General features: G+C 38.7%; 1 protein-coding gene across 2 annotated transcripts in view; it reads right to left on the bottom strand.

The window, feature by feature from the left end:
- Positions 1 to 27,612, bottom strand: part of LOC141944837 (potassium voltage-gated channel subfamily KQT member 1-like) — a 507,306-nt gene that overhangs the window by 438,785 nt on the left and 40,909 nt on the right. For both annotated transcript variants that reach the window (XM_074872065.1, XM_074872064.1), the window contains exons 4-10: positions 24,536 to 24,662; positions 18,226 to 18,304; positions 15,272 to 15,368; positions 10,320 to 10,460; positions 2,351 to 2,461; positions 1,243 to 1,338; positions 235 to 363 (exon numbers count right to left, since the gene is read on the bottom strand). In XM_074872065.1, the coding sequence (XP_074728166.1) occupies positions 235 to 363; positions 1,243 to 1,338; positions 2,351 to 2,461; positions 10,320 to 10,460; positions 15,272 to 15,368; positions 18,226 to 18,304; positions 24,536 to 24,662 (780 nt within the window). The remainder of the gene's footprint in view (positions 1 to 234; positions 364 to 1,242; positions 1,339 to 2,350; positions 2,462 to 10,319; positions 10,461 to 15,271; positions 15,369 to 18,225; positions 18,305 to 24,535; positions 24,663 to 27,612) is intronic.

Genomic DNA, 27,612 nt, shown 5'->3' with positions numbered 1-27,612 from the left:
ACAATGGAAAACTGGCACCTGTCTGACCACAGGACAAACTTTAAGTTAGAAGAAATTTGTCCCTCTAGAATATTTTAAGGAAAACTAACCTAATCATGCTGTGGCACGAGGAAAGCCATCATATGTGCCATTACAAATACCTTTCAGCTCTCCAAATTGTTTGGGCACATCACATGGCAAGTTATTCCAAACAAATTAAATGCAAGACCAGAATAGAGCTCTGCCAACTGTTACCTGTTTTCTCAGACTAGGGCTAGATGGCGCTGGTGGTTTTTGGGTATTTTGCACTGGTGATGTAACATAGATCTTCCATGTTGCTGTAGAACTGCAGGATTTCTCTGCTGCATAGCACCGCCACAGCGTCTATAATAAAACCCAAACCCAATAATTTCAGTGAATGAGCAGTCACTGTTGTCCTGCAGGGCAGGCAAGTCAGATTTTGCTGCAAATCAAACCGACAGCAAAGTCTTCAATTAATGTAAACATGCTGCAAAGAGTTCTGACTGCAATCGCTGTGCTACACCACACAACACCATGCCTAACAAAATACACTCTTCCCTGTGCATAATTGTGGTGAGTGTAATTTGCACCGGGAAAAAATACACTCAGCACACAGAGATCTTAAGTACACTCTTTGTAGCATTCTCTCTAGGAGCTGGGGTCTAACCCTGCCCACAGTAAAAAAAAATAAAACCAAACAAGCCTCATAAAAGTGAATCACCACAAGCACCATAGAATACTGCTGTTTGACTTTTTCTGCAGCATGCCACATTTCAGTATTTGTGCACAATGCTATTGCATTCTTTATATCATCATACAGAATATATTATGCTAGGACATTTTCCTAAACTGAAGTGTGTGTATACGTATATAGGTATACACATTCATCACCTCAGGATTTGGCAGATGCACAGGACCTAAGGGAATGTAAAAAGGAAGTTAGGAATTAAAGATTTTTTTTTACTATTTCTCCAAATAGATTCGTTGCATCCAGGTATCCAGTTAGTGTCATTATGTCTGTGACTATCAGGTTAGTAAATCCTCCCATGCTCACTCATAAGAGTGGGGACAGGCAATTATCTGATTCTCTCTAGAAACTGAAGTGGACCAAAAAGACAAAGTGATTAAACACAAGTTATAGATTTGTGATAAAGTCTAGTAACTGTGATTCTCAGTACTTTTACTGCTAGGCCACAGTCCCTCTCAACATTCTCCTGAGCATTCTACTGTTATGGGCCTTACCTGAATTAGAGAAGCTGCAGCTGGGATTTGCCTGTTGAAGTGCTTCTGACGTTGCTTCTGCTGTACTTTTAGGGCGAAACCAGACCCCAGAATACCCTAAATATAACCAAAATTACTAATCAGGTTCCAACATGGCTTCACATGCCTAAACCAAGTACTTAGCAAATGAAGTAAACAGACATTTTATAAAAGACTTTCCTAGAAAAAAGAAAAATAAGAGTTTGGAGTTTTCAAATATCCACAGTGAGAGAATTCTGTTTATTCCGATGAATTGAAAGTGGGCACATTGATATCAGCATCATGCAACTTCAATAAACAGCATGTGTTTATTGCTGTGATCTACAGGTAACATTAGTCTGAGGCATTCATGTTCCAGTGGTGGGACAAGCAAATGCCAATGTCACGTGGCTGATCTACAGCTATTCTTTACACTTATTTTTAATTCCTTGCTACAAAAAATACTCCACAACTAAAGCCAGAACCCAGTTTCATTTTCCAGGCAAATTGAGCAAAGAGGCCAAAGACATACTTTACAATGTCAGCATTTCTGTTAAAACTGTTAGTGACTGAAGAAATACTTTGCCTTTTCTAATTGTTTTGATGCTGTTGTCTTTATTCCCCCCCCCCCCCCCCCTTCATTTATCTGAAGATGCAAAAAGCCCAAAGATGCTTTATAGTACCATGTAGGAAAGCAGATGCAGTTTCCTAGATCTCTGCTTTGTGGCAGTGTTCCTGTCCTCACAGGACCCCAAATTGCTCTTATATAATCACAAAATAGCAGAAACAAAGGAAGTTTCACCTCTGACACTGACATGGTGATAAAAAGCCTCTCTTTACCTCCCAGAATAGCTTCAGTTCTCTGAGTAGTGAGAATTATTCTTACCTTCTTTGTAGTCCACATCTCTCTGAAATGACTGCAGTAAAGATACAGCAGTTTTATTCATTAGTGTGTGTGCACAGACACACAAACATATGCTTGAGGATGCGCGCGTGCACATTCTGAAGCAACACCCAACCCCATTATTTCCTAAGGCACCAATTTAAAACTACCTAATTGTGAGCTCAACTCAGACATACACTTTAATAAAGTGATCCAAGTTCTACTTACCGCTGGCAGAGCAAAGAAAGATATAGCAAATACTGAAAAACAGGAAGCTATTGTCTTCCCAATCCATGTCTGGGGAACTTTGTCTCCATAACCAATTGTTGTGACCGTTACCTAGGCCAGAAACAAACACCTGATTCACTGCAAGGCAGCACTTTTTTTCCCCAAAAGCAGGAAAAAAGAAAGCAAGAAAAAAAAAGTAGAGAAGTATCAGGAGATACACATGGATCAACAGTGTTTGGGTTTGTACATAAGGAAGCCACAGGAGTACACTAAATATCACTGCAGATTTATCCTGTTTTTACCTTCTCCAGCAGGCATTCACAACTGGCCACTGTTTTGGATGCAACAGTAGTCTGGACCTAGGATGACTGTTCTCACAGTTTGTACCTGCTTCCACCCTCCTAAAACTACAAGGAATGGCCCTGGGAGCTTGAAACATTAGGCTTAGGGTTGTTCTGCTTTTGCTTTTAAAATGCAGTTCCACACAGGGTTGAGGAGAAAGCCTTGAAAGCACTGACTTACACACAACCAATGCACAGACATCTGCCAAACTCTGCAGTCAGGCAGAAACACTAGCTGCAGTGGGGTAAGCTACGCCCTGGGCTGGCAGGAAGAAAAAAGGAATAAAACACCAGCTGACTCTTCATAGCAAGAGGAAGAACACACAACTATTCCAGAACACATTATCTCCTAAAGTAAATATGCCAGTAGACCAAAAGCCCCGTGTCCAGCTTTTCTTCCTCCCTCCCACAAAAACAGTTCTTTGCCACTCAAAATTGTGTTTAAGCCATGGGATGCATCATATTACTGTACCTGGATCTGCTTGTTGCTTGTGAGGTTGAAGCAAGGGCCAGGTACTCCCTAAGGGACAGGGAGCCCAGAGTCAAGGGAGATAATGTAGCCGGCAGTGCAGTACCTCCTCAGTCAGGACTCACTCCCACAGCATCCAAGTAAAACAGATGCAGAAGTAACAGCCAGGTCCAACAAAGGCTCAAGATTACAAGGCAATATCACAGCAATGAGGCAGGTCTGACATCAAGCTAAGGAGTCCACCCACAGGTCAGGGTTAAAAATCAGGTCCAGTAATCAGTATGTGGATCCATAGCAATGAGACAAAGCCAGGATTATCAACCCTCAGGTTGAAATCAGGATCAAGGGACCCCACAGCCAGCCATAGCTGCAATTGAGCTAGAAACCACCTTTCCTCTAGCAGTGGGCTGAGTTTAAATAGAGCCCCTGGGTGTGGGTGGAGGTCACAAGGTGATGCTGGTCAGAGTCATTAAGCTAATTAGTGCCTTCAGGGCCCTGATAACAGCCTCCCCTCTCAGCAAGGCATGTCCTCACACAGGTCTGGGATCAGTAGGGACTTGCTGTAGAGGGACTAAACCACTGTGGGGGTGTCAGACCACCCTTGAAAAGCCAGAGACAAGAAGGATCCGAGTGGGACAGAGAGTTTGGGCTGTTTCTGATGAGCCCCAGCAGGCTGGAAGATGAAGCCCAGTGGTCAGTAAAGGGTTGGTGCTGTGGTGGGATCAGAGCCCAGGGGAAGACTGGTCCATCAGAAGGGTTTGTAATGTAACAAGGGCCAGCTGCTCCCCAACAGAAGACAATCCCAAGGAGGGATCCCAGGGCAAGCCAAGGAAACCCCACAGCTGGCCACACAGGGGCCTCACCACCCTGAACCCAGCCCCACAGCAGGACAGACTCACAGACAGTGGCTGTGACCCACAGAGTCTAACTCATATGGCAGTATCAAGGTGATGAGGTAGGTCTGAGGTCAAGTATGGAAATCAGCCCATAGGTTGAACTCCAGATCACCAGGCCATGGCTGAGCTGGAGACCAGTTCTCCTCCCCCACAGCTCAGGTGGGAAGTAAGTACCCAGGGCTGAGCCTAATTAGAGGCCGTGGGTGTTGGGGATGGCCCCAGGTGTGGCTGGTCAGAGTCATTAAGGCTTTTTAATATACTCAGAGCCCTGACACTGCCATAAAATGGTATGAGAAAGATGAGTTGTATCCCTGAGAAGTAGAGGGCTTCTGGTAAGGAAATGAGGAATTCTGTCACTAATACCAATTAATGGGGAGAGCCTTAAATAGAAAATATGTATTTCTGTTTGAGAGTACCAGCCCTAAACCCACTCCCTTCACTTTGCTATAAATGGTAGCAGTAATACAGCCAAAACAGATGTAATATGTAAATTTATACCAAATACAAAAGACAATGTGGAAATACTGTCTTTGATGGGAAAAGTTGCTGACAAATCCTTAGATATTATGAAAAAATAGGCTTGTCAGAAGAAATTATCAGCAATAAAGAAGAACACATTTTCCTCCTCTCAGAGCAGTTCTACAGAGAGCTGGAAGGAAGATTTGCAACAAAAAAAAGACCAACTACTCTCAAAATGAGTTTTTCCAATTTAAAAAAAAATTAGGCTTGTGTTTATTCATCATGAATTTCTCACTTGATGAAGTCAATGTAGTAGTATCTATATCCTTGAATGAATATTGTTATGTTGAACTGCAAACTGCTCTCAGCAGGAGCTCTGTCTTGCCAGGTGTTTGTCCAGATTTAATGTGGCTTGCCCATGAAGTGACTCAGGTGCTGTGTACTATCAGTAGTACAAACAGATGAGTTTTCCAGCCCCCAAAATTAAACCAGATCCCCCAAAAGTCAACTTTGAAATGCAGTATGTGCTAGTGGGGAGTGGAGGAAGTTAAAGCAGTGTTTCTTTAATGGCACTTCAGCTCCCCAGTGCACCCAGATGACCCCTTAAAGTCTGGGATTTTTCTTTCCTTTTCCTCTCCTTTTTTCTTATGAAAGACTTCTTGGTTTTTTGTGGGTTTTTTGTTTTGTGTTTTTTTTTTTTTTTTTTTAGTTCTCCAGCACTCAGGACTTAAAAACAAACTGCAGTAATGCTGAGCTGCCTTAGCGTTACTATGGAAGACAGCATGAAAGCTGTAACCACAGAAAGGACGATTTTCCATCTCTACAGCAGGCATTTGGCTGGCAGATTCCTGCAGGTGCCTGAACATGTCTCAGAAAGTTTCTCCCTGGCTACCTTAAAAACGTTCCTTCTTGGTAATCTAATTAGTGCATTGAAGTATGTGGAAAGGATTATAAATAATGTAATTCTCTGGCTTGCTTAATCACAACCAGAATCTTTTTCTACTTGTATATCTGAACGTTACTACTTACCTGCTCAGAGAATGTTTAATAACTAGGCTTTGGAAAATGACATCTCCTTCATAACACAGATTTACTGTGGCACATTGCAGCTGGTATGCACATGCTCTAACACAGGCTCTGAAAACATGTATGTACACTTCAAAAAGGAAGAACTCTAATTTAGTAGAAGTCAACAGTGCTTCTCACAAGCTTTAAGACAGGCAGGTGTCCTGAAGTTTGGGGAGTCAGAACTGAGTAACTCAAAAAGCGTTTTAAATATAAAGGGGTTCAAACCGCTACCTCTGGCACGGAAATTTACTACTGGAAATTCTGAGCAATTGATCCCAAGGACCTCTGCCAGTTCACACTAATTTACTGGAGTGACTATTTAACTCAAGTTCAATGGTACGGAATAGTCCACTTTGCAGCAAAATCAATAAGCATTACCAACAGCAAGAGACGAGCGTGGAAAGGCCAACAGAAGAGAAGCCTCCTACATGCCCTTCTTTTTTCCTCAGGAAAAAATACCCAGAAAGGACAGAAAAACTGCTGTGACATGGGTTGCAATTCTGGCAGACTGACAGTGCTGTTGGAAATGCTTTTGCATGTGTTCTAACATGCTATAACTTCTGAAAGTGGCTTCATATAAAATACCACAAGCCTTTGATATGTCTTTGCAGTTTAATCTGTGTGCCTGCCAAATCTAGGTGAAACAACCTTGCATTTAACTGGAGCGAGGGAATGTAGTTAGCATTTAATTCCAACTCTCATTCATTCTTTATTTTCCATTTTCTTCATATTTAAACCTTTCAGGTCATTTGTATCAAGTTCAGCAAGCTTGCACTTTCTACTCAAAGCAAAATGTTACCCATAATACACTCTGTGGTTTTTGTCAGACATATAAGACTTTCAAATACTTGCTACCAAGGTTTTTTTTCCTATGGTTCAGTTTTGAAAGGCAGAAGTGAAATCAAATTTCACTCCCTAGTAACTCCACATCTGTGTTTCTATGTTACAGAAGATTTGAAAAGAAAAAGAAACTGATTCACTTTGTCCTTTGTCACTGCTCCCAGCTGTGAACTGCACCTGCACCGTGACTCACTAATGCTGAGGAGGCCTCGACGTCTGAAAAGCTTAAACAACAATTTAAACAGTGTTCTTCATGTGCCTCACACAGCTAGAGAAAGACAAAGCTGATTTTATCTTGCTGTTACACAAAACAAGTCAAGTTTTTGAAAACAACAACAAAACCCATTGAACACTTTGCAAGGCGTATACATACACTTTGAAATACAGATTCCAAGTCATCTATCTCAACAAGGTAAAGTAATGCACATTTTAAACTTATCTGTTGGTCTTCATAACTGTACTCCTTTTAAATCCCTTGAGTCCAAAATATTAACAAAACATGCTCGTATAAACACATCCTTACTTTTTTGACCCTAATTTTTAACTCTTTACTCAAATCAAGGCTGTAGCTACTAGCCTTTAAAAATGTTTTGTAATCCGTATTTAAACATTCAATGCAACTCATAAAGCAACCTCTGGATAACTAGAACTAAAAAAATTAAAAAGAACGAAAGGTAGAAAAAGTACACTGGCTTCACATGGAAGTTTTATTACATGCAGGAATGACCCATGCATGAATATACATGAGCAGAAGTGGATGCTAAAAACCATAGCTAGTTCCCAATTGCTGAAAATCATTTTTTGTTTTCCACTGTACCTTCCTCACCTCAGTTTGAAGGGGTTCTTCACTCCCATTCAGACCTGAATTGGGGTATTTCTGGCCTTTTGCAATTACAGGAATTACTTTATGACATTACTCGTGACCAGACATTGTGCAGAGCAAACATGAAGCACCACCCTTTAATGATTACATATTAAATTAAGACCTCCTTATTCATAAACTATATGCTTTCCATTTCTTTCACTGGTGTCATTCTAATTCACATGGTACTACAAACCTCTTTGGAACTTCACTGTGCTAGAAAAATTTATGAGATATTTCTCATAGATTTAGCTGAACTAGCACAATCTTTTATGGGAGCCCCTAATGCTGCTGAACTTCCCACAAGCAGCCCCACTTTTAATTAGACGTACTTCACAGACTATTCAGCTAGACCATTAACAAAACCAGAAACAGTAGCTGTGTTCCACTGCTTTCAGTCATTTGAACACTGGTATTTGAGCTGAACTGCTCAAGTAATAGCAGAATAAGTGAGCCTGTGTACTGTTTTGTTTTCTTAAAGTAGACATGGGGTATCTTTCATAACGTCAATTACACACTAATTGTTTTACTTTTGCTTTTAAAATATAGCTAATCTGTGCTTCTGGGACACTTATACTTTTCCTCCACTAGCTAGAGGCTATCTCATGTCTATAACCATGAGGTTTTATGTTCTGAAAATTTTATCATATGTCTATTGAGGACTTAAACAAGTGATTGTTGTATGGGCTAGTTCATAGTTTTGTTTCTTCCCAGCACATTAGATAATGAGGTCCATCTGGCCATTTAGTGGATTTTTCTTTTTTACTAGGTTCTTCTTGGTTTGTACTGTTTTGCACAGCTGTAGGTGATACTCTGCAAATGAAACGACTACCTGACAACCTAATGACAGGAATTTAATGTTTAAAATATTTTTATACTCAGCGACTTAAAAAGTGATAACTCGGGCTACATGTAACATAAGCTATATTTCTGTATACTTCATTGAAGTGGAGGCTAACACAGCATCTAAATTAAGGATTAGAAACATATATCTATGAGGAATTTTTGTCTGCTTTCCCAGACTTACCAGTTTATTTGGATGCAGATAAACAATTGGTTTATGGTCCATTAACTATGTTAGCATTTTTCAAATCTATCATCTAAGAATAAATCCAGTTTACTGTGTTTCAAATCACTCTTGAAATATATCCTTCTCGCTCTGGAAGTTGGTGGATCTGCATCTGTTATAGTCCTCTCATTTCTGTCTGTCACTAACACTAATGTGATGGATCTCCTTGGGTTTCTTATAATGAGACAGCCAACTCATAAAATATATGAGCTTCTCTAGTGGGGAAAAGGGACCACAAGAGAAGACATGGTTTGTGCAACAGCTAATAAGGAAGGAAACCATGAGTCACAGTAAGAAACATGATGAGAAGAACAGTATGAAGGGAGTGTAGAAACAATCTGGTCTCTTACTCTGTTCATAGCTATCTATTCCTTTTTCAACTCTTTCTGGGCATGCACACAATAATTACCACAAGGCTCTCAAAATCCCAGTTCCCCCTTAATGATATTTTTTTATTTATTTCACCAAAGATTTACATTGACCCTGACTGATGATTGATATCCAAAGCGGTTGAAGAATCTGTGAAGCTTTGCCAGCTGCTTTTGATGGAGCTATTTACAGTGAGTCATGGAATTACTAAAAAAAACCAGGAACCTGTAACCTGCATCAAGGTCTGCATTATCACTGGGAGAATGAGCTTTACAAGAAAAGATCCCAAAAAAATAGTCATTAACACCACTTCCACAAATAGAATATATTTTTAAAGTTATGCACCTTTTGCAGATAACTACATAGAGTTTAAAAGAAGTGGTATAGGTTTTGGAGGGTGTTTATACTCTTTCTGAAATGTGGATTTCAGTGTGAACTTTATTTATATCTGTAAATGTTCAATGTCCTTTGCTAAGGACTTGCTATCATGTTGTAAGGAACTGAAGGAAGGAATGCTTCAAACATTCATCGACACAGAAAACCTCAAGGACAAGCTGTGGCCGTGGTGATTAGTCTAAGGAATGTCATCTAAGGAAGCAGGAATGTATTGGAGGATGCACCCCCCACTCCCTTACCGTTGTATTGACAAACCCCTTAGATAAACCCCAGAGGGGAAAAACGTGGACTGAGTGAAACCAAATGTTTCTCATCAAGCCCAAGCACCACTAATCACTGGTTCCATTGTGTAAACCCCATACTTTGTGACTCTATTATGTAAGCCTGAAGAGGCCACAAGGCCTGATAAGAGGTGATCATTTCTGCCCCAGAAGTGATGATTGCTCAAGAAGCATGAAGTCAGCAAAACTCTGTGGGAACTGAGGAAAAACCAAAGGTGGGCAGGGTGAGCATGACCACCAACTCAATTGGACAAGGGGTGGTGCACCCCATTCCCCCTCAATGTATGTGCAGAACCCCTGCTCCACCTTTTTCCTCGTCTCTCGTGGAAATGAGTTTGTGAAATACCTGCCTATCCTTGTCTAGTGTGCAAATTAGCTGATAAAATGAACATAAAAGGCAACAGAAACTTTGTTGTGTGTGCACCCAATGCCCAAGATTACCGGACCTGAGACAACGCTGGATCCAGGGGTGGTGATCCGGATTTCTTTGACTCTCTCTCTCTCTCCTTTCTTTTTCTTTTCTTTCTTTTCTTTTATTTCTTATAGATTTATAAGAGACCACATTGATTGTTATCCTTTTCCAAGTTTAAATTGTTTTCTACCGCAAATAAAACATTTTAACTGGTTGTTTGGTGTCATTTCATCTTAATTTAACCCCACAGGATCACAGAACCCTTGTGACTCTCTGGGCTCCCAGTCCAGGTCGTGACACATGCTTTCACAATAACGTTTGATACCAAAATAATTTAATTGTATTTATTATATTTTGTTCTTGTATCCTTTTTAAAAGGTTGTTGAGCTTCCCTACAGAAATACGTTCTGCAAAGAAAAAAATGCCGTATTTTTTTAAAAGATCAAAACTTCAACAGAAAATCTTGTGCACTAAGTTTGCGCATGCATTTTGTTGGTAAAGACTTACCACACCCCACCAAAGGGCATCAGCGTAGCTGGAGAAACCTGTCTTTCCATCCTCATCAACTGCATCCTTCTCAGCAAGATAAACAAAATAGGATGAAAAAATTAATCCCAAGAATCCAATGTACAACGTGGTTATGAGTTCCTATTAAAAGAGAAAGGAAACAAGCTCATAAGGTTTACATCATATGTATTCTATCATTGTAAAACTTTGTAGATATCTAGGGGTTTTTTGCATCACAGTAGAAAACTGAATAAGTTATATTTCAGGTATGAAATTTCCTTCCAGTAAAACAGGTTCAGACTAAAGAATTCAAGAAGCCATCAATTATACAAGATCATTTGGACAGCTAGATGTAGGGTGGGACATCTCTCCTCTTTTATGTCTTGTGAATGGGAATCATTCCATTTAACTGCCCACTCAAAATACCAAATGTTAATACATTTTAAAAATAGTTTAGAAATGCACTTTATGAACAGTACGCTAAAATAACAGTTATGAAACAACAACCACCATGTCTTGTGATTATGACCATAGCTAAGAATGAACTTGTGTATCTGATACTTAGATTGCTTAAGACTGAATACGGATGCCTTAACAGTTTCATGTTTAGATAAAATAAAATCTTAAGATAAAATATATTAGATAGGTGTAACCTCTGCTTCAGTCCTGAAAAACAAACTGTTTGAGGCTAGTCCAGTTTACCAGAAGGGACTTTTGTTAGGACATGATACAGTCCTTGTGAATGTACCAGTTTCTCTGTAGATTTTTGGATAGGAATGTTGTATCCAAACTGATGTGACTTAGATACAGGATTGTTACAGTCTTCAGAAAAAATTTGATTGCCCATTTAAACAAGCAAAAATGTGTGGTGTCACAGATGCAAAAATGTGTAAAGCTTATAAAAGCAGCATTATATTGTAATCAAATGAGATATTCACCTACCCCTAAGGATAATACAATACCTAGTTAAGAGGGAAAATAGCTTATTTTAATTACTTAAAGTTTACATGCTTCAATAGTTAACACTTATTATTCCTTTATTTTCTTTGCATGTTGTTAACCATCTTTATTATGAAACATCATATTAGATCTTCATTGGCATCTTCCTTACACTCTTGACAGAGTTATTTTTCTCTCCTTGGGTTCAAACCAATATGGGAATTGAAGTATTCCCATAAGATAAATTTAAAATTAAAACCTAAGAAGGATTGTCTCTACTTATAAAGCATGTCAGGTTTTCACAGATTTTCTGTAACACTCTACCCATGCTTCTTAAACTGTTTGTGAGGGAAGGTTCAGGTTTTAGCGTGAAACTTCCTTCAGTTTTTTTTCTTTTTTCTGTCTTTTCATTTCCTTATAAGAGCTGTTGGGAAAATGTCCTGGTAGCTAGTAACTGCATTCAGCAGCAGAAACATAGCACTAATTAAAATCTAGGTTCAGCAAGTTTTGAAGCTATCTTGGCACAAAGCAAGGTAGGTGTTTTTTCTCTAATCATTTAATAATGACCTAAATAATGAATTTTGGTAGTATTCAGTTTTGCCCATGGGCAAGTCTTTTAATCTAAGCCTTAACTTTTTGCAGGTCTGTTTGCTAAACAAGGCATCTGAAAGAGGAAATAAAACTTGGGGTTTCAGTAGTTCAGATTTCTATGCTGGTCACCATTCTTTTCTCATGTTTCTCTCTAATGATGATGATACACTGTACTTATAGATATGCCTTCATTGCTCTGAAACGTTCCTGTTTACATTTATAGTTGACTATTTGCATTTCTCTAATTTTTCACAACTTTTTGGTTTGCCTACACAATGTTTTTACAATGCAAGACAAAAGTGTTTAACACCTGAGACTGTAAATTCAATGATCCGTAGAAAACTACAACAGAAATGGAGGCTCATTCTTGTTGCCTGCTTACCAAGAAAACACTCTGCTTTCACCTCTAGTAGACTTGTCACTTCCTTTCACATCAACAGAAATCTTTTAGTTACATTTGGCATGTTGCTTACATCTCAGATATTAATAGATTTTACATGTTATTGAGGAATGGCCATCGCTGCTTTCTTTTGATTTTGTCTCAGAGGACAGAATTAGAGAGTAGATGATACTTGGAATACTTCTATGTTAAGTGCTGTTTTTTTGAGAAGCAGGAAGAAAAACACGCTTTTCAGAAGTGCTACGCATAGTCTTATGAGATCCTTTCAAAGTGGTTGAAATATCAACAGAACTACTAGGCTTATTTCACCATTGGCATCTCTCAGCTCTAATCCTATTCATCTAAAGACTGAACTCTTAAGTAAAGCCCAAATGAAAATGTAATTGCCTTAGACTTATTCTAAATGTCACTCCATGTTACATATGTACAGAGAAACAAAATACTACATGCCTATAGTTATTAAGAACAATGGCAGCAATCTAATACATACTGCATTTAAGAGAGAGCACAGGTTTTAAAATAATACATGCTTCAAGAAATATGGATGGATTGGTGTCTACCAATGTCAAATAGTATGAACTGATACACAATCTCAAAGCAAAGAGAATTTTGCAGAAATCAGGCCTTAAAACTTCACATTTATATGATTTTTTAATAGATAAGAGCTTAAGAAAGAGTGCTGCCTAATACAATGACTGTTTTCAGCAAGGACTTTCAGATACATATATGTAAAGGAAACAGCAAGAACAGAAACCAAATATGCACAAAGCTAAATATCAATATTGAGAGACTTGAGTCAACACATTTTTTTAACTTAGATTTATATTTTCAGTCACAATAAAGACCACACAATATAAAATTCAACACTTAAGAAAAATGCAAGAAAACCCCAAATCCACAACTCAGCAGTAACTCCCTCCTCAAAGCAGTAGAAGATTTCCCAAAGCAAGGTGAGGAATAAGTAAAACTAACTGAGAGGCTTACAACCTGGAGCTGGATTGGCTAACTCAGTTTTTCAGTAAGCTGCATGATTTTTCCACATCTTTCCATCACCACATGTGATATTGACTCATGTTTTGTTGCTTTTGGCGAGAAATGCTAGTATAACTCAACCTGCTGAAAATAGAAGAGCATCCTAGCCAAATAGGGCCTGAGTGAGCTAATACAGCTATATGTAAAATTCCAAAACACATGGAAATCATTGGTGACAACTTTAGTAAGCTCTTCTGGGCCCACAGAGGTCCAAGTGCTTGTTCTTTTCACAGGTCACAAAGATGTGAATTTATTTTCTCACATTGTTTAAGGGTTTAGGGTCCCATTTTTTCTGAAAGAGTACCAAATTCAACAAATAAATGAGGACCTTGTACTCTGCCTGTAAAGAAAAAGCAGCTGAGGTGTTTTTGTTTTGTTGGGGGTTTTTTAAACAAAAATTTCTTTAAAAGTCTGGACAGGAATAAAGGTTCCATTTTTCCTTCCGTTTGGTACCATGCTAGGGTTTCAGCTACACTTGTCCAATGTCAATACAGAACTGTGTGTTTGATTTTTTTTTTTTATGAATGTGTTAGTGGGTGATCTGCTTTGACAAGTACTACAGATCTGTAGAGTTTTATATATCATCATAATCACTTCTTTGGATTAGCAGAACTTCAGGTGCATTTATTCACTTCTCCCAGTGTATTTTTTTTCCTTTTAAATCACTGAACTTATTTATGTTTGTGACATTTAAGACTTAAGTGTTATATTTTGGAGACAGTATTTCCAGATTCTTGACTAAATCTCTGAACACCCGCAGGAAAAAATTCTCTCAAACACCTCTGTCAGTAAGGTTAGCAAATGTTGGGAAAGTGTATTTGGATATCAGCTCTGCCCTAGCCAGATATCCAGGCAATGCGACCATAATAAATGAAGACCACACAGAGTTGGAGCATTAAAAGTCATCCTGTTGTACAGGATGAAAGTAGGCTTTATTCTAGAGCACTTTGGTGTGCATCAGTGCTGCACAGCCATCATGACATAAAATTTCCTACAGCACTGGGGAAAAAAAAAAAAAACAAAGGGAAGAAATGTAACTTTTAATATTAAATTAATCTTTTGGATTAAGTAGCTCCCATTCTCTGCCCTGGAACGACAGTTTTCTAAATAGCAAATGAAACAATATCTGTGTGGAAATCTATAACTATTTGTCAATATCTGGAGAACACATCTGCACTCACAAGGAGTAAGTTAAAGAACCACCCTTACAAGTCTGATGTAAAGATTCATAGAATGGTATTAGCCCTCCACAGTATGGAATAATATTCAAGATTTGAAGGCTAATGATAAAAGTTTATTATGTTCATAAAGCTAAGTTGGCTTTTCATCAAGAGTTTCCATGAAGCCCTGAAAAGAAGCCTTCAACTGCAAATTTTTAAAAGTCTGCACTAAAACATTTCAGCTTTTCCCGCTTAATGAACTTTTATACAGAATAAGTTTCAAAGCTTTAATGGACGTATAACTACAACCAAGTTTACCTCAGTGACCACACCCTTGGAAAAGTAGTTTTTCTTGCATGTTTTCATAACATAGTTAGTATTTTTATTTATAGAATGGATTAGAAAACTCCTTATTCAGGCAGCAAAAATAGAATGATTTAAATAATCAACCTGTTCTGTCAAGGCTTTTCCACTAGTATTTGTTTTTCCACAGAATAACCAAGCTAAGAACACATCTTCTGTGAAGACAGTGGACAGTATTTGCAATATGAAGGCAGCCCACATAACTGCACTTAATAAATTATTTTCAAGGATAACATCAACGAATACAACAGTCAATTTCCAAACAAAATACTGATGCTGATACCCTGTTAGCCACTGACCTGAAGTAAAGAATAGTGTTCCCATTTTAAAAGTAGAAAGAAACACATGATGGACTTGTTAAGTATTTTTTCTCTTGCAACAGTAACTGCTTGTTTAAACCAGACTATGATTTAAAGTCCATGTTACTAAAGTAAACAAAATGCTGCAGATCTTTAAAGATCTAGTACCTGACGATGTATGAAAACAACTGATCCTAAGAGTCGCCAGGTGCCACCCTGTCGATCTACGTGAAGCATGCGAAGTATCTGGAGAAATCGGATCCCCCTGGAAGAAAAATAGGACATTAAATAAAACTAACAAGACTGCTCTATCTATACTTAGTTGGCTGGGTTCACTAACATACTGCCTCATTAGAGAACTGTGATAGCATTGCCCCTGGCTAGGGTTGCATCTTAGGCTTGAGACATCTCAGTATACAATATATTTAGATCACATTTTATTATGTTCAAATATATTCAGAAATATTAACTAGGACAACAATTAGTTAAAAGAAAAAAAAGTCTAAAATATGTGCTTTCAAACTCAGAGGAAACTTGCATATTTTACTTCATTATGACTCTCAAATGCTTCCTTTCCAAGCAAAACCAGTGCTTCAACCTTTGCTAACATAAATATGAGCAAACTTTTTTCTCTATTTGCCAAAAGCAGAATGTGAATCAAACATGGCACTACTGAAGTCCTTTTGGTGTAAGTATAGAAAACATCTAATTGGAAATAGATACAGTTCTATGTGACTTTAGGACAATAACTGAATCATAAACTCCAAATATTTTCAACTAAAGAAAAATAATTATCCATATGGTTTTTCAGCAGAATTTTATTTAATGGAAATATTTCATTCTAGTCACCCTTTCAACAATGAACTTTGTTTGCCTACACTTAATATCATTGAAGAAAAACAGTGAAGAGCAGGAAAGGATGAATGTTGAATTCATCTATCTGAAAATTTTTCATTAAAAGTATTTTTAGCTCTTTTTAGCTATCCTTAAAATTTTGTTGTTGCTTTTGTTTTTAATTCAATCTTCTTATTTCAATTCCACTGTGGCTGCATTTTTTCTGGGTTACACCAACAGGCAGAAAACAGCATGGTGCTATCCTTTAGTCACTGGTGTTACTCAGACTGTGCAGGTGTACTCTCTTCTGAAAGACCCAACTTCTTTATTCAAAAAGTAGGTTTTATGAGCTTTCACAGCTGACAGTCAAATGATCAAATGCCTGTCATTTTTTTGGAAAGGACACAATAATCTCGACTAATAAATCGCATATCAGTGACTGGGTATATGAACACCATGTTTTGTTATTTCTTTGATATGCTATTGGAATAATAATTTTAATTACCTGGAAACTTTAAAATATCCACTTAAAACCTCTTAATTAAAACTTGAGTCCAAGAAGAATCACAAGACTACCAAATATGTGAGCACCAATAGACTTAAGTAATAGGTCACCGTTGCTTATGTCAGGAGGGTAGAGATCTACTACGTGTAGCTGCTCTGTACAATTATTAGACACACCTCTTGATGTCTTGACCTAATGGCAGTTCTTATTTTCCTGTCTCTGTTGTATCTGAGATGGTTACAGCTATGTTACTGCCAAGTGCATGTTACAAGCTGGCAGTTTTGCAAATGAAGATTTAAAAAACAAAACAGTGAACAAGAAACTCCAGATACACAGCCTCTGAACAGGCACAACCCATTTCCTCTGAAAAGAGAAAATATTGGTTGGAAAGAAAGCCAATTTGGTGAACTTAAAACAGTGAGGACAGAAAGCTATAGGACTGCTGTGAACTCTGCAGTGTTGCTAGGTTTCAGTCTCACTGCACGCTGCAGGGATCAAACCTGTCGCGCCTGGTGGGTCTGGAGCTTGCAACTTCATCCTACAAGAAAACAATCTAAAATGCACGCACCCACGTTTTCTGGGATTGCTGGGGTTTAAGGGAGGTCCAAAGAGGACCATAACAGTTACCTTAAAAGCAACAAAAGCAAAAGCAAGGATATGAGATTCATTCCTTCTTAATTCAAAACCAGCCACTCACATCACAGTTCTGAGGAAATGTGATAGGACTAAGACTTGCCTGACCCAGATGGTTTTTCAATGGGGCAATAACACCACTGCAGAGATGTGGGTGAAGCTTCTCTGGCAGAAAGCATTCTGATGTGGGACAGTGACTGTATAATTTAACACTGGAAAAGGCTGCACTGAGCCCAAAGCCACCTGGGTTCACATATAAACACAGAGCGGGCCTTTTCATTAAAGTCTTTCCTACACTTCTAGTTAAACTAAACAAAATCTTTGGAATTTTTACTCTCCTCTTCTATATAAGCTGATAAATCGCGTTCACGCTGCCTGTGTGAGTCTTCATCATCATGTAAGGATTAACATTCTATGGTGATAGTTACCTTAAAAATACTTTATACATGTAGTTCCCTCCAGTGTTCGTCTGCACAGCTAGACCATTTATACAGTACCATACATTCTCACTTCCCAGTGATTAGACTGCACTGGAAATCAGAGGCTTGTAACAGAACATGCAGCACATCTTGCAAATTAAGTTAGAGGGAGTGGGAAGTACACCTACTCTGCTTATCATTCCTTTCTTCTATTTACCCACTTCACTCCCCAAAACACGCTTGCAGTCCTTGATGCAAGCTGAACAAACACTGTAGACATCAAAATGTTTCTGGTTCATGTATGGTATGAGTTACTTGTGCCAAACAAATCCACCAAAGCATAATTACTCTTTAAACAAAGTAATTACTCATACTCAAAAAGTACTGAGTTAAGTGCTGTCTGGATTACTTCTTAAATAAACCAATGTTCTGTAATACTCTTGTCTCAGAAAGAGAGCTGTTTGATGTTTTATAAGGGACATAATGTTTCTTTAGTTTTTTCCTCTTGGCTTCAGCATTCCCACCATTCTCACACGCTTTGTTTCTGCATTCTTGTTTCCCAACCAGTGACCAAGCACAATAACACATAGTCTTCCACTGTCCAGTTTTTCAGTATAATAACTTTTCCTATATTTGGAAAATTATATAAACATCTTATTCAGAAACTGGGAAACTAGATATACATCTAATAACATCTGCGGTTGTGAAGAGCTACAGTCACTAGAACATACCTTATTGCAGAGGTGGCAAACACCTGTCCATTAGATCCTATGCTCAGAACAATAATTGAGGCTACTACCACAATTAGATCTGTTTAAAAAAAAAAAAAAGTATCAAATGTTAGCTCTCAGCACTGAAAACACAACAAATACATAGGGAAAGCACTTCAAAAAAAGAAATTAAGTTAGCTGAAATTTGGGGGGGCAGTAAGTTAAAGTAATAGTTTCACATCAAAAAAACAATGACTACAGTTTCTTTCATGATGAATTTAATAATGGAAATTTTAAAGATCCTGACAGATCAGGCAGCTTCCCACAAAAACAACAAAGGCAAAGGCATGTGTACACCCTAGAAATGAATCTACGTTTTGGCTCAAGGCTCTCGATTTAAGAGGGAAAGTAAGGGTTTGCTTCGATCAATAATGAAATGCACGAAGTATGATACACATATACACACACAAACGTTTAGTTTAAAAATTGTATCAAAGCTGTAAAGCCAAATTTTCAAAGTTTAGGGAACAGTCAGAACAAAGGTTGCCTAAAAAGAAATGGAGTTGTTGGTTTAGTTTGTAATACAGTCTTTAATTGTACGAAAAAATAATTGTTTCCAGAGTTCCATTTTTTTTCCACAGCTCCGCAGTTTATGCAGTTCCAGCTTTATACAATGCAAATGATGGACTGTGTTCACAGTGCCAGCATCCCTTGTTTTCTCTTATCCTAGTTCAGTGAACAGGTCTATTGCTTTTAATTATTGAACCCTAATCTAACATTATTCTGCGAAGACATTTTACTAATTTCCTCCTGGGCATTTCTGTGGCAATCCTTTTTAGAGCATCCAAACGCTTCACTTTCAAATTCTAACCAGAAAATAAAGGATAGTATTATAAAGGTGTAGCAAATGTAAGCAGAATGAGGAAAAGTTTTGGTAAATTTTCCTTGCCAGTTTTAAACAGGCAGTACTTTATTCTTCAGAGCACTTAACATTACATAGCACTTCAAAAAACCCAGTGCCTGCTGACTTCACTTGCAGCTGTGAGAGCTCAGAACCTCTGTAACCTGACTTCAAAGTCTTCATTTGGACATCCAGAAAATGAGGCACACTTGTGAAAACTGATTTAAATAACTGCCCCAGAGTTTCTGTGCGATGCCGAGGCAAGACGCAGGATAGAATCCAACTTCAGAGGCAACAACAGTTGCCTTCAACAAGGGTAACTTTATTCCTCTCCTTTAAACGTTCTCCTGCCTCATTCACAACCGTGTAGTTGCTGCAACATATATTGTAGCAGTTCTACAACCAACAGTATTCTTTACTCTCTGACTTGGATTAATTTTCAGTATCAGTCTGATTTTTGCTGTAAAAGCAGGATTCCTCCCTAAGGTATAGCACTCAATCAGTTTAAAGACAGTACTACAATTGTACATTTATGAAAATTAAAATAAATCACAGAATCACAGAATCAACTAGGTTGGAAAGGACCTTGAAGATCATCCAGTCCAACCATGAACCTAGCACTGCCAGTTCCCAAATACACCAGATCCCTCAGCGCTGTGTCGACCCTACTTTTAAACACCTCCAGGGATGGGGACTCCACCACCTCCCTGGGCAGCCCATTCCAACGCCCAACAACCCCTTCTGTAAAGAAATACTTCCTGACATTCAGTCTAAACCTTCCCTGGCGCAACTTGAGGCCATTCCCTCTTGTCCTATCACTTGTTACTTGGTTCAAGAGACTCATCCCCAGCTCTCTTCAACCTCCTTTCATATAGGGAGGGATAAGTTAAGGCTCCAGAAAGAGCTTCCATTTTGGGATAATCTTAACTTTTGAGTTTCCAAATTTTTTATGCTTTATCATGTATGTGTGTGAACAAACATTTGTAAACCCTCAGAATTTAGGGAGGGTTTTCTTCCCATCACATCATAATGCAGATCTTTGCCCTTAAGCACATGATGCACCTGATGTCCTTATTAAATTGTCAGGCGTATACATATCCATCCGATGACCAACACTGAAGGAGGAAAAGACTCACCCTTAGGAAATGAGTTTCAATCAGGTAGTGACAGTAACATAGATTTTTTTGTTTGTACCTTCCGCTTTTCTGAAAGTGTGTTCTACATGGTAGAGGTATTTAATTTTTTCCCCCAAAAACCTTGTTCTTCTATCACTGCTTCTTCTCTGTTCCCACTTTTCACGCTGGTTTCCAATCTTTAGGCTTCTCATACTAATGCCAGTTTACTGGTCCAAACAGTCCTATTTTTACGCTCTAGGTCTTCAGCATATCCTTCTGTCCTTACACTGCCACCTTTCAATCCCACATATTTTCAGCCCTTACTTTTTTCCCTTCAACCTCCTGCCTGCTTGTCACTCTCTTTATACATCCCTCTCCCAAGCCCTTACATCAGCATCCATCCTCCTGTCATTTCACTGATCCTGTATGTCCCAGTCCATTCCTCCCACCGCATCACTTCACCTCAGAATTCGAGCCTAGTATCTTCCCTTTCCATGTGCCCTGGGCAGTTTCAGGACGAGCACTATAAACCTAAAATCAACAGATTTTCCACTTCCAGCCCCAGCATTGCCGCTCAGAGAAACCTGAAATTTGTGTTGTGTAGTCTCCCTGCAGATTGAATCTTTGAAGAATATAAAAGCATTCTCTAGCAGGGTGTTTCAAGCATAAACAAGCTACCGATTTTTCACAGGCTTGTTAATCAGTCATCTTGGAGTTGATTTTCAGTGACAATCAAAAAGCGATTTTCTCATTAAGTTTCAAGTATCTGCTTCAAAGTGTGGAAGTGCTAGTGCTTCTCCATAAGAAATTGTCAGAATTGCCTTTTTCAGGAACAGCTTAAACATTTTGCATGAAATGTCACCACAAGACTCAAACTGAAGCAGACACTTGGCATGGAAAATATCAGGATAAAGAGCCAACATTTGTTTAAATAACTTTTTCAACTCTAACAAGCATTAGTATTTAGATTAACATTACATTAGTATTTATGTTAGGCTTTTTTTTAAAAAAAAAAAAAGTGTCAGGAAGCCTTGGTAATTTTAAAAATTGAATTCCAGTAATTTATAAACAATGATATGTGGATATCCTTCTCAAACATTCTACCTACTTACATGTTTGCAAACATGTCTGTACATACACGAGGTGTAGAGAGACAGAAATGACACAGCACCTTCTATATAATATATGCACTACACATCTAGATGACAGACTTGTATAAATCACGTTCCCTGCAATTTAGCGTGTGTAGTACACAGCTTTGAAAATCTTGTCCACTGCTAGTCCACATTCCCCATGGCTTACTTGTATGTTCTGAATCCTTGAGAAACTCTAAACAGCTGCCATTTTTACCTAAAAAATCAGCTTGCCAGTGAAATATCACTTATGCATAAACTTCAGCAGAGGACACAGCAACACCTATAATGCAGTGTACCTGAGTATTGCTTCTTTTTTAGCAAATTCCTCACTGACTTCTTTCTAATGGTCTCAGAAGTTTACTTTCTAGAATGCAATTATCAGCTTTTTGATTAAAAGCAATTAATCCTTTTTAAATTTAAAACGGTAAAAATAGTTGCACTTGTATTTTAATTTTTAGCTGCCGTGGCATTTTACAGAATGCAAACAGCCCTCAGCTTGGAGGTGTGTTCTTAGTAGTCTGAAGATGATGTCCGTAAGGACTTAAATTACACAGATTATATGCACATATTTGAATTTGATTTACATCACATTCTTTTTTGCTGAACTTTTGTGTTCTATCAGCACTTCATAGATTACGTTTATACAAGGTACTGGAGCTTCACATACCAGGTGCTGATGCTTTTTCAGAGCTGTATACATAACCAGTTAAGAGTGCTCATAAAGTTCTATTGTCCTTTACTTAAGGACAATATTAGATGGACACACATATGTGGACTCATGTCTTTACACCAGTGACTTATGTCCCCCTTATGTCTTTCAAACTGCATGCTGTCAAAACCAGGAGAAACAAAAGTTAATTTATAAATTGTTTTTTTTGTGATATTTTCTGCGACAACAACAAAAGGATAAAAGAAGTTGTGAAAGGACAGTCTCTTGATTTTGCTTGTGCTTGGCACCTGCTTTTCATAAAACCCTAACTGGACTGGGATTTTCAGAAGCATTTAGCTCCTAACCTAACTCTACCGAAATAGTAAGTAATGAAAGAGTTAAATCAATATTTAGGAAAGGTATCACTATTACTGCTGCTGCCGTAATACATGAGCACCATAAACTCTTTAAACATGCTCATTCTGTGAACTAGGGACTGAAGAAGCATGGAGAGACAAAGTGATTTTTCTAGAGATTCTTGGCACACTGGGAATGAACCCAATCTATGCCTCCTGACAGGTTCTTTACAGAATTGCGTATTCTCACACATGTAATCACCTATAATCTGTCTGCAAAGAGGAGAACAATTAGGCTAAATTTAGTAAATCTACCTAAGAAATAAAAAATATTGATTTACAAGATAGAGAAGTCGTACCATTTTCCATCTTAGATAAAATTTTAAAAGACCATTCAAGAAATAGTGTGTCCTATCTTAGCATTTTCCTTCCCCAGTTATAGAAGTTGCATATTAACATACTATTTTATGCAGCATGGAATGCAATAATATTAAACAAGTTTATAAAAGAAAGTAATATCTAGGCTTGACTACTAAATCTCTTTCTGGTAATAAGCACCAAAATTATTTTTATTTACAATTAGACAGGGAAAAAGGGAAAGAGAATGGGAGAAAATAAAGTTCAAAATTGCTACCCAAGCTGAACGTTATACGAATTAATCCAAATTTTAGTTTGGACAAAAAAAGCATAAAAGAAAGCTTTCTGATATCAAAGATATTTCAATGATATATTCTGGTTCTAAAATAAAGACTTTTGTATTCATGGAAAAATAAAATGACTAGCTTAATTTTTACATTCTGTTCTAATGCTTTAATTTCTTTTTTCTAGTGTTTGTGTTTTATTCTTGTTGATTTGAAAATGATAGGATGAGTCAGTATGATTCCATCATTCACAGAAAATGTATTTCACAAGTTTAGCTACTTGGATTAGCGTAGACACAGTTCCATCTGCATTTGATATGTAAAAAACAGTCTTGACTTTAAAAGTATTGTATTCTTAGGGAAATTTCAAATGCAAAAGCAGTACTAATACCTTTGAATGCACAACACCTGTAGTCATTCTTAGATTTTCTTAAGAATACCCACCGTATCTTCTGCAAGGGCTACACAAACATTAATTTTTACTGTGGTAGATGCACAATACCAGTATACAGAACTACTATCAAATTGAAATCACAGTTTAATGGGACTGCCACATTTTCTCCTGCACCTGTGTACTGTAATATACCTACCTAAGAAGCATTTCTTAACTGAAAGAGAAGTCAAGAACATGATTATGAGAAAAAAATTACCTATAGGCTTCATGGTTAGATCATGAAACTAGATCAGCTCCAAAAGCAGCTGAAGAATTTGTTTGTATGCGGAGAAACGCTTCTTTGTCAATAACCCAAAACTGAGTACAATATCTTGTCACATTATTCACTACCCACATCTAGATGTATAATAGAATACGTTGTTTCTTGAGTTTTTGCACCAAGTTTCATAAAGTTACAGACGGTTAAGGAAACATCAGCTCATTCTCTCCCCTTTTCACCTCTCCCACTTTTCCTCTATTTAAAACTCAATGAGTTGATGTTTGAGTAATGTAAAATTCGCAGTTCTACTGAAGTCTATATAAAATCACAGCTTAAAACAGAAACACTGATTTTATGGTCTACTACAATTTTGCCCAAACACCACCTTTAATTAATCCCTCACTGTTCCACGGGTTCCATTAATCACCTCTCTCCCTAAACTCTCCTACGCCAGAAATGCTACCCACAATAGTCCCTCAAACCAACTAAAACTGCTTAACTTTAGTATTATCCAGGCTAATTTTTTCTGAGTTATATATTGCACATTTCCATGTTTTTCCCAATTTATACTCACACTTTTCTGTTCAAAATCTTGTCAGTTTTCTCCAATTACACAAGTAGATTTAGTAAAGATTTCTTCCCTTTACAGTTTTGCCTTTCTTATGCTGATGTTTGCCTGTGTCTCACAGTCATATTTTAAATGTTCAGTTCTAGCAATCCAAAAGAAGACATTGCATAATTTCACAAAGCAGATAAATGCTTGACTGATAGACATAGGTCAGAATTGCAATACGGTCTCTGCAGTAGTTGACGTCTTTACTTTAAAATGGATGATAATAGCAAAGTTAAGGAAAAAAAAAAAAAAGAGTTTAAATCTTACCGATAATTGATATTGGCTTTCTGGCAAACCGTATTCTTCCCTGGAAGCCAACATACTTACTCCTGCATCCTGCAGACCACAGTCGGACCACATATTCAGCACCAAAAAACACAACCAGAACTATTTCCTATCAGAATTAAAAGGACAAAATATCAGTTTTTTTCATTAAAAGACAGACTACAGTTTGCACACCTAATTTATTCCTATGACTAATATAAATGAGCTTGTTTAGATGAAAGATACAATAAAAAGGATCATGCCTAATCTGTTCATTTTTTATATGCATATGCCAGTCACTATGTAAAGAGATATAATCTGTTCCTGAATGTGATTTGAATGAATAAAAGGATGGTTTAAGCTCCATTCCATCAGTATATCATAAGGAAAAACACAATATTCTTCTTTTGTTTCTTTCCAAAACTTAAATTTTTTAAAAAATAAGGAATGGAGGGAAGGTACAAGCATATAATTCATGAAACTAACAAGTATATGAAACATTTCTAGATCATTAAACAGAATTTATAAACATAAAACCAGAAAGTGAAATGTCAACCTTTGCATGTTCAAAATAGAATCATAGAATATCTCAAGTTGGAAGAGACCCATAATGATCATCAAGTCCAACTCCCTGCTCCTTGCAGGACTACCTAAAACTATATCATACAACTAAAGAGTGTCATCCAGATGCTCCTTGAACTCTGCCAGGCTTGGAGCAACCTGGGGAGCCCATTTCAGTGATGGTCCACCCTCTCAGTGAAGAACATTTTCCTAATGTCCAACCTGAACTTCCCCTGACACAGCTTCATTCCATTTTCTTGTGTCCTATCGCTGCTCATCAGAGAGAAGAGATCAGCACCTCCCCCTCCACTGCTCACCTTGAGGAAGTTGTAGACTGCAATAAGGTCACTCCTCAGCCTTCTCTCCTCCAAGCTGAACAAACCCAATGACCACAGCCATTTCTCAGAAGTCTTTCCCTCGAGGCCTTTCACCATCTTGGTGGCTCTCCTCTGGACACACCCTAGTAGTATGATGTCCTTCTTATATTGAGGCATCCTAAACTGCTCAAGGTGAGGCAACACCAGTGCAGTGTAGAGTGGGACAATCACCTCCCTTGACCAGCTACCTATGCTGGGCTTTATGTACCCCAGGACACGGCTGGCCTTTTTGGCTGCCAGGGCACACTGTTGACTCATATTCAACTTGTCATCAAGCAAAACCCCCAGATCTCTTTCCACAGGGCTGCTCTCCAGCCTCTTGTCCCTCAATTTCTGTGTATGTATAACCAGGATTACCCCATCCCAGGTGGAAAATCCAGCACTTGCTCTTGTTAAATTTCATACACTTGGTAATTGCCCAGCTCTCTAGTCTATCCAGATCTCTCTGTATGGCCTCCATGCCCTCAAGGGAGTCCACAGCTTGTCCTAGTTTAGTAAACTTAGTTGGCAAACTTACTTAATGTACATTTGATCCTCCATCCTGATCACTTATAAAAACATTAAAGAGCACAGGCCCTAAAAGTGAGCCCTGGGGAACCTCACTGGTGTCTGGCCACCAGCTTAATGTAACCTCATTTACTATAACCCTTTGAGCCCAACCCATCAGCCAGTTGCTCATCCAATGTACTATGGACTTGTCTAGCTGTGTGTTGGATGGTTTATCCAGAAGAATACTGTGAGAGACAGTACCAAAATCTTTGCAAAAATCCAAAACCACCACACCTACTGACTTCCCTTGGTCAACTATGGGTGACTTTGTCATAAAAGGAAATTAAGTTGGTTAAGCAGGACTTTCCCCTTGTGAACCCATGCTGGCTATGACCAATGACTGCATTGTCTCTCGAGTGTTTTTCAGTGACTCCCAGAATCTTCTCCATAATTTTACCAGACACTGAAGTGAGACTGACAGGCCTGTAATTACCAAGGTCTTGCTTCTTATCCCTCTTGAAAATTGGGACAACATTCGCCAACTTCCAGTTGACTAGGACATCTCTAGACTCCCAAGACCACTGAAAAATAATGGAGAGAGGTCCCACAAAAACATTGGCCAGCTCTTTCAGTACCCTGGGATAAATCGCATTGGGCCCCATAAATTTATGTGCATCCAGCTGGAGCAGCAATTCTCGAACAAGTTCAGGGTCAGCTGGGAGTTTACCACACCCCAGTCACGGTCTTCCAATACAGGGCTCCGGGATTCCCAGGGCCCATCATCAGTGTTGAAGACAGAAGTGAAGAAGACATTAAATCATATCATAGAATCACAGAATGGTTTGGGTTGGAAGGGGCCTTAAAGATCATCTAGTCCCAACCCCCCTGCCCCGGGCAGGGACACCTTCCACTAGCCCAGGTTGCCCAAAGTCCCGTCTAACCTGGCCTTGAACCCTTCCAGGGAGGGGGCAGCCACAGCTTCTCTGGGCAACCTGTGCCAGTGTCTCATCACCCTCACAATGAAGAATTTCTTCCTTGTAGCTAATCTAAATCTACCCTCTGTCAGTTTAAAACTGTTCCTCCTCATCCTATCCCTACACTCCCTGATACACTTCCCATCTTTCCTGTAGCTCCCTTTAAGTACTGGAAGGCTGCTATAAGGTCTCCCCAGAGCAATCTCTTCTCCAGGCTGAATAACTCCAACTCTCTCAGCCTCCTCATAAGGGAGGGGTTCCAGCCCCCTGGTCATCTTTGTGGCCTCCTCTGGACCTGCTCGAGCAGGTCCGTGTCTTTCTTACATTGGTGCCCCCAGAGCTGGACACAGCACTGCAGGGGGGGTCTCATGAGAGCGGAGTAGAGGGGGAGAATCACATCCCTTGACCTGCTGGCCACACTTCTCTTGATGCAGCCCAGGATACAGTTGGCCTTCTGGGCTGCGAGCGCACATTGCTGGCTCATAGTCAGTTCTCCATCCACCAGTACCCCCAAGCCCTTCTCTGCAGGGCTCCTCTCAATCTACTCTTCACCCAGCCTGTGTTTGTGCTTGGGATTGCCCCGATCCATGGGCAGGACCTTGCACTTCTTTTTGAGGGGGGTTGAGGCTCAGCCCCCACCAGGTCCCATCAGACGCTGTGGTACAAGCTGCGGGCTCTT

This window comes from Strix uralensis, chromosome 5 (genome assembly GCF_047716275.1).
Source record: "Strix uralensis isolate ZFMK-TIS-50842 chromosome 5, bStrUra1, whole genome shotgun sequence".
NCBI classification, from domain to species: domain Eukaryota; kingdom Metazoa; phylum Chordata; class Aves; order Strigiformes; family Strigidae; genus Strix; species Strix uralensis.
Note: the sequence above shows the minus strand (reverse complement) of the source record. Positions and strands in the feature narration are given on the sequence as shown.